Source organism: Glandiceps talaboti, chromosome 23, assembly GCF_964340395.1.
Source record: "Glandiceps talaboti chromosome 23, keGlaTala1.1, whole genome shotgun sequence".
Classification (NCBI taxonomy): Eukaryota; Metazoa; Hemichordata; class Enteropneusta; family Spengelidae; genus Glandiceps; species Glandiceps talaboti.
In genome coordinates, this window is record NC_135571.1 from 967,791 (window position 1) to 975,000 (window position 7,210).

The 7,210-nt window shown below is 34.6% G+C and overlaps 1 protein-coding gene across 1 annotated transcript in view; it reads right to left on the reverse strand.

Moving 5' to 3' along the window:
• Positions 1-1,422: 1,422 nt before the first annotated feature.
• The window catches only part of LOC144453118 (arylsulfatase B-like), a 12,933-nt gene continuing 7,145 nt past the window's right edge, over positions 1,423-7,210 (reverse strand). The window contains exons 9-15 of the mRNA XM_078144396.1: positions 6,890-6,987; positions 6,275-6,408; positions 3,667-3,725; positions 3,261-3,378; positions 2,706-2,794; positions 2,241-2,333; positions 1,423-1,598 (exon numbers count right to left, since the gene is read on the reverse strand). Of these exons, the coding sequence (XP_078000522.1) occupies positions 1,423-1,598; positions 2,241-2,333; positions 2,706-2,794; positions 3,261-3,378; positions 3,667-3,725; positions 6,275-6,408; positions 6,890-6,987 (767 nt within the window). The remainder of the gene's footprint in view (positions 1,599-2,240; positions 2,334-2,705; positions 2,795-3,260; positions 3,379-3,666; positions 3,726-6,274; positions 6,409-6,889; positions 6,988-7,210) is intronic.

Below are 7,210 nucleotides of genomic sequence, written 5' to 3' on the forward strand. Positions count from 1 at the left end.
GTTACTGTCATTGTATTGTGTGTCTTACAGGGTAATAAATGTTACTGTCATTGTATTGTGTGTCTTACAGGGTAATAAATGTTACTGTCATTGTATTGTGTGTCTTACAGGGTAATAAATGTTACTGTCATTGCATTGTGTGTCTTACAGGGTAATACATGTTACTGTAATTGTATTGTGTGTCTTACAGGGTAATAAATGTTACTGTCATTGCATTGTGTGTCTTACAGGGTAATACATGTTACTGTCATTGTATTGTGTGTCTTACAATGCAATGACAGTAACATTTTAAACCAAAGGGCTAGAAAACGCACCACAAGATATTGAACGCTTGTCCAATATTTATCTTTAAACACACACCACATGATATGAGATACTGCTAGTAATTTACAAGGACAATAATATTTGGTTCACCGTTCATCAGACAACTTAAGAATTTTATTAAAACCAGTAAAAAATGGCAGCATGCCTAAACTTAGATTACAAAATTACATTCATTTATACTTAAATATAATTAATCCAACAAAATTATAATTTGCATGTCTATCATAAGGAGGATACCGTCTAATGTTCATGAATGATTACTAGGAAAAATAGACAATCAGTAAATTGCTATATACACATGACCATTCGTATTTATTTGTAGTCGTGGCCTTCCTTCAGTTAGCACTAATTAGGGACTGGAGGTAAATTGACCAAACTAAACACCATCTAATTTTACCTGTCAATCATTTCATTAAAATAATGAATAATTACTATTATATTAAAGAATATGTAATCAGCGAATTGCTATCTAAATGATAATTGCAGTTGTTGTGATCTTCATATAGTATTGATCATTTGGGAAAGGGGTAAATTTGGTGAACTCTACAACTAATCAACCCTAATTTCGGTCTAGTAACAATTTATCCATTCAGTATGATATCACTCTGCCACATTTATATGAACACCTTTAAATCTTGCACGGTGAAGACCAATTTTATCTGCCAACTAACTACAGATATAAAGTAAATCTGGTAGAATACTCAGGGCAACAATCTGCCAACTAACTACAGATATAAAGTAAATCTGGTAGAATACTCACGGCAACAATTTGCCAACTAACTACAGATAGAAAGTAAATCTGGTAGAATACTCAGGGCAACAATTTGCAAACTAACTACAGATATAAAGTAAATCTGGTAGAATACTCAGGGCAACAATTTGCAAACTAACTACAGATATAAAGTAATACTCAGGGCAACAATTGAATAATGTAAAACACAATCATATAATCAAATTAGCTGTAGCGGGGTAAATGTCATTGATGTATATTATGTCCAGAAATTAGAACTGCAGCGGCAAATTTTATTGTTGCCTGATTTCAAGACACCAGATTTTGTGAACACTACATGACATTCGTTTTAAAAGACATAGATGTGTTTAACACCATCCAGGACTCCATACACCACCACGGTTGCCAGGGTTACCACTTTCATAATCTAAGTCAGGCCAGAATGTCGGCGGGGCAGTCTCAATGTATTTTTGGGCTGCCTGACGTAACTCTTCCACCTTTTCTGGCATACTTGCTGACAAATCTGTTGTTTCTCTTGGATCCTCTGAAATGATATCATAAAGAAAAGATTATCAACAACGAGAACTATTTTTATTCTCATAAAAGTCTTCTGCAAATGATTCAGTAAGTCGATGAATTTAGTAACCTGTCAGTTACTACACTCAGTTGCTGTCACTCACTCACTCAGTCAGCTATCCTAATATAGTTGGTCAGGCGATCAGTCATTCATTCATTCAGTCACTCACTCATTCAACTCACTCACTCACTCACTCACTCACTCACTCACTCAATCAATCAATCAATCAATCAATCAATCAGTCAGTCAGTCCGTCAGTCACCCAGTCAGCTAGCCATAAAGCTAATATAGTTAATCATGAGGTCGGGCAATCCGTCAGTCAGTCGGTCAGGCGATCACTTGGTCAAGCAATCAGCAGCCAGTCAGTCAGTCTGTCAGTCGACCAGTCGACCACACTGTTGGTTATCATATTGTTTACGTCTGTACCAAGCTACCGACCTACTCAGTCACTTATAGTATTTAAACAAACGTTTGTTGTTAGAATTAGTTAGTCAAATTTTCCTCTTTTGTTTGATAATCTAAAGATTAGCACACAATAAAAGCACTGAAGTATATGATGATTGATTATCACATTAAGAAAACAAGTCATAGCTATTTTAGTTGACATACCTGCTATATTAAACAGAAGTGTGGTGTTATATGGAGCAGCAGGAACATTGGGTATATCAGGATTTTCCAGATCTATTGGTGGAATCCAGGTGTCTGTTTATGAATTTGAAAAGAAAGGAAACAAACCTAAGGGTGAATACACAAAAAACACACATACATACATACATACATACATACATACATACATACATACATACATGCACCCCCCCCACACACACACACACACATTTGATACATGAAAACATGTGGCAGTAACTTAAGTAGGTACAATTAAAGGTTTGAATTCTTTCACTAGTAGGTAAAGTCCAGTTGGTTCACAAAACCATACCCTGATATAGCTAGTATCATTATGTTGTTGATATTGTAACTTTATATATGCAATTTTAACCTGAATCAAGACATCATGGTTGCCATGGTTTCATTCAATCACATATACTCCATTTAACAGAGTAGAATTATCTTTACCTAGAGCTTCAGTTAGATAAGCATCACCTGTGTTATCTAACCTATAAAAAAAATTCCATTGACCATCCATCAATTTGTAGTCTCCAACCCTGTAAATTGTAATGACAATAAGTGTATGGTAAGATACTGTATGACATGTACCTGTGATTTAATAAATTTGTGTACACTATTTGTACTGAAGTAAATTACCAAAGTCATTAATCAAATGCACATCTGAAAAATAATAATATAGGCCAAAGAAAAAAATGGTGTTGTTCCGATAATGCCCAATTTCAAAACAGGGTGGGGACAAGGAAGGGTATTTTTTACTTTAAATTTTGATTTTTTATATTATTATTTTTTATTCTGGTTCAGGTTGTTACAGAGGTTTCTCATCGATGTGTTCACACTTTCTGTATGATATGCAGACGACATGGTGTGCTTCGTTGCATTATGCCATGTTGTTCTGATCACAGGATGATAATATCATCAAATCTCACTATTCCACATAAATTTTCAATATTTTAACAGGGTATTCTCACTACTGATAACTGTTCATATGTTTAATGTTTGTACCTCATGACATAATGGTATGAATCAGGGTAAACGTCCAAGTGTTGCACAGTTTCCTTTCTTGGTGTAGGTGATCCCTTGGATAGAGTATCCCATATATTCATCCCGTCCAGTTTAGGATCTGAAATTGATAAACGTGCCAGCTTAAGATATATACTTTATTAGTAATGCATAATGTTCTATGACAAAGTTTATGATCTAATGTAATTACTGGATAGCATACATACACAGGATAACATATAATGCATGATGCTTCTTTAAAAGACTTTTCACAATATGCAAATATGTTGCTACATTGGGTTGACTACAACAATATATTGGTAGATGAACATTTGAATAGATTTAAGGTGACAATGAATTTTATTCACAAGAGTCCAGTGCCGTCAAACTAAGTATATTTATTTCTTACCTGGTGTTCCACCAGCTAGCTTCAGGAATGTTGGGAAAAAATCAGTAATATGTATTACCCTGTAAAACACACAATACAATGACAGTAACATTTATTACCCTGTAAGACACACAATGCAATGACAGTAACATTTATTACCCTGTAAGACACACAATACAATGACAGTAACATTTATTACCCTGTAAGACACACAATACAATGACAGTAACATTTATTACCCTGTAAGACACACAATGCAATGACAGTAACATTTATTATCCTGCAAGACACACAATACAATGACAGTAACATTTATTACCCTGTAAGACACACAATACAATGACAGTAACATTTATTACCCTGTAAGACACACAATGCAATGACAGTAACATTTATTACCCTGTAAGACACACAATACAATGACAGTAACATTTATTACCCTGTAAGACACACAATGCAATGACAGTAACATTTATTACCCTGTAAGACACACAATACAATGACAGTAACATTTATTACCCTGTAAGACACACATTACAATGACAGTAACATATATTACCCTGTAAGACACACAATACAATGACAGTAACATTTATTACCCTGCAAGACACACAATACAATGACAGTAACATTTATTACCCTGTAAGACACACATTACAATGACAGTAACATATATTACCCTGTAAGACACACAATACAATGACAGTAACATTTATTACCCTGTAAGACACACATTACAATGACAGTAACATATATTACCCTGTAAGACACACAATACAATGACAGTAACATTTATTACCCTGCAAGACACACAATACAATGACAGTAACATTTATTACCCTGTAAGACACACAATACAATGACAGTAACATTTATTACCCTGCAAGACACACAATACAATGACAGTAACATTTATTACCCTGCAAGACACACAATACAATGACAGTAACATTTATTACCCTGTAAGACACACAATACAATGACAGTAACATTTATTACCCTGTAAGACACACAGTGCAATGACAGTAACATTTATTACCCTGTAAGACACACAATACAATGACAGTAACATTTATTACCCTGTAAGACACACAATACAATGACAGTAACATTTATTACCCTGTAAGACACACAATGCAATGACAGTAACATGTATTACCCTGTAAGACACACAATGCAATGACAGTAACATGTATTACCCTGTAAGACACACAATGCAATGACAGTAACATTTATTACCCTGTAAGACACACAATGCAATGACAGTAACATTTATTACCCTGTAAGACACACAATACAATGACAGTAACATTTATTACCCTGTAAGACACACAATACAATGACAGTAACATGTATTACCCTGTAAGACACACAATACAATGACAGTAACATGTATTACCCTGTAAGACACACAATACAATGACAGTAACATTTATTATCCTTTAATGACAGTAACATATATTACCCTGTAAGACACACAATACAATGACAGTAACATTTATTACCCTGCAAGACACACAATACAATGACAGTAACATTTATTACCCTGTAAGACACACAATACAATGACAGTAACATTTATTACCCTGTAAGACACACAATGCAATGACAGTAACATTTATTACCCTGTAAGACACACAATGCAATGACAGTAACATTTATTACCCTGTAAGACACACAATACAATGACAGTAACATTTATTACCCTGTAAGACACACAATGCAATGACAGTAACATTTATTACCCTGTAAGACACACAATGCAATGACAGTAACATTTATTACCCTGTAAGACACACAATACAATGACAGTAACATTTATTACCCTGTAAGACACACAATACAAAGACAGTAACATTTATTACCCTGTAAGACACACAATACAATGACAGTAACATTTATTACCCTGTAAGACACACAATGCAATGACAGTAACATTTATTACCCTGTAAGACACACAATACAATGACAGTAACATTTATTACCCTGTAAGACACACAATGCAATGACAGTAACATTTATTACCCTGTAAGACACACAATACAATGACAGTAACATGTATTACCCTGTAAGACACACAATACAATGACAGTAACATTTATTACCCTGTAAGACACACAATACAATGACAGTAACATTTATTACCCTGTAAGACACACAATACAATGACAGTGTAACATGTATTATTACCCTGTAAGACACACAATGTAATGACAGTAACATTTATTAGACACACAATACAATGAGAGTAACATGTATTACCCTGTCATTGTATTGTGTGTCTTACATGAGCTTCCTAAGACAACACTAGGCCATCCATAATTATGAGCGTCATGGAAATGAAACAAAGGACACTAAACTTCTGCTTGAATGACATCTCCATGGCAGACATATGATATTAGTGTACCCATTGTCTTGACACCCATGTGAGCTATATAAAAGATGTTCTATTCTCTAACTACCGTAGCTGTTTGGCGACATGTATAAACAGCGTCATATCTGTATTAAAATTCAGCAATTACAAATTCATGACAGTTTTATAACATATAGATAAAATTGAACTAGACAGCTTTGTATATAAGCTGGTGGTAAAATGAACAAATGCATGACATTTAAATACAGAACTTACTCATTGTTAACATAGCCTGTCTTCTCTAACAGCTTTCCACTGATAAACGCAGGTGAACGGAGGGCTCCATCAAAGGTGGTTCCGGCACCACCTCTGAAAGGCCAACTGACTCCAGAGGTGACAAACGTGGCATGCTGTTGATATTAAAACAATAGAGCCTAAGGTTGTTTACTACATATCTCTGTGGAATATTAATGGGTTAGGATTAATAAACAAATTTCATGTCTCATATCTCCAGTCTAAATTGCAGTCAGGCCTACGAGCCCTAGATATGCATGGCTTCTGAAAAGTTCACTTGTTATTATCTAGCTTTTGTGAGGTGTTGACATCGGTAAAAAAAGGGGGGCATGGTGACATTTTGTTTGTTATCATTGAAATTGACGTTTTCTTGTCCTAGCGATTTCCAGTGACATTTAACGTAAATAAATTTGTGTTTAACAATAATATTATTGACTGATTGATATTGGTAACCCCCCCCCCCCCCTATAGAAGAAGATGGAATCGTCAAAACCAAGGGAAGAGAATAACTGAGGGAGAGAATATAACAGGTTTTTTTTGCCATTTTGTGTTACTTTGAAACTAAAAACCATTGTTTTTCTCCAGTGACCAACTTACATCAGAAAGGTAAAGGAAGACGGTGTTCTCCCACATTCCCTTGGCTTTTAGTGCGTTCGTTATATTTCCTATGCATTCATCGAGTAGTGAGATCATGGCTGGAGGGTGAAAAAGTAAAAGTAACATTGTACAGTTCATCAACAAAACGTTTATAGTTAGCAATTGGTACACAGGAAAAGTCCATCCAGACTAAATTAGCCATTTTATTGATTATATATTTACTAACGACTTAAATATGATTTTGGATGATAAAAATGCTTCTCAGTAATTTACTCAACGTTGAAGTGTTGCAGAGATTTCAGTTCTAACTTTATTACTCAA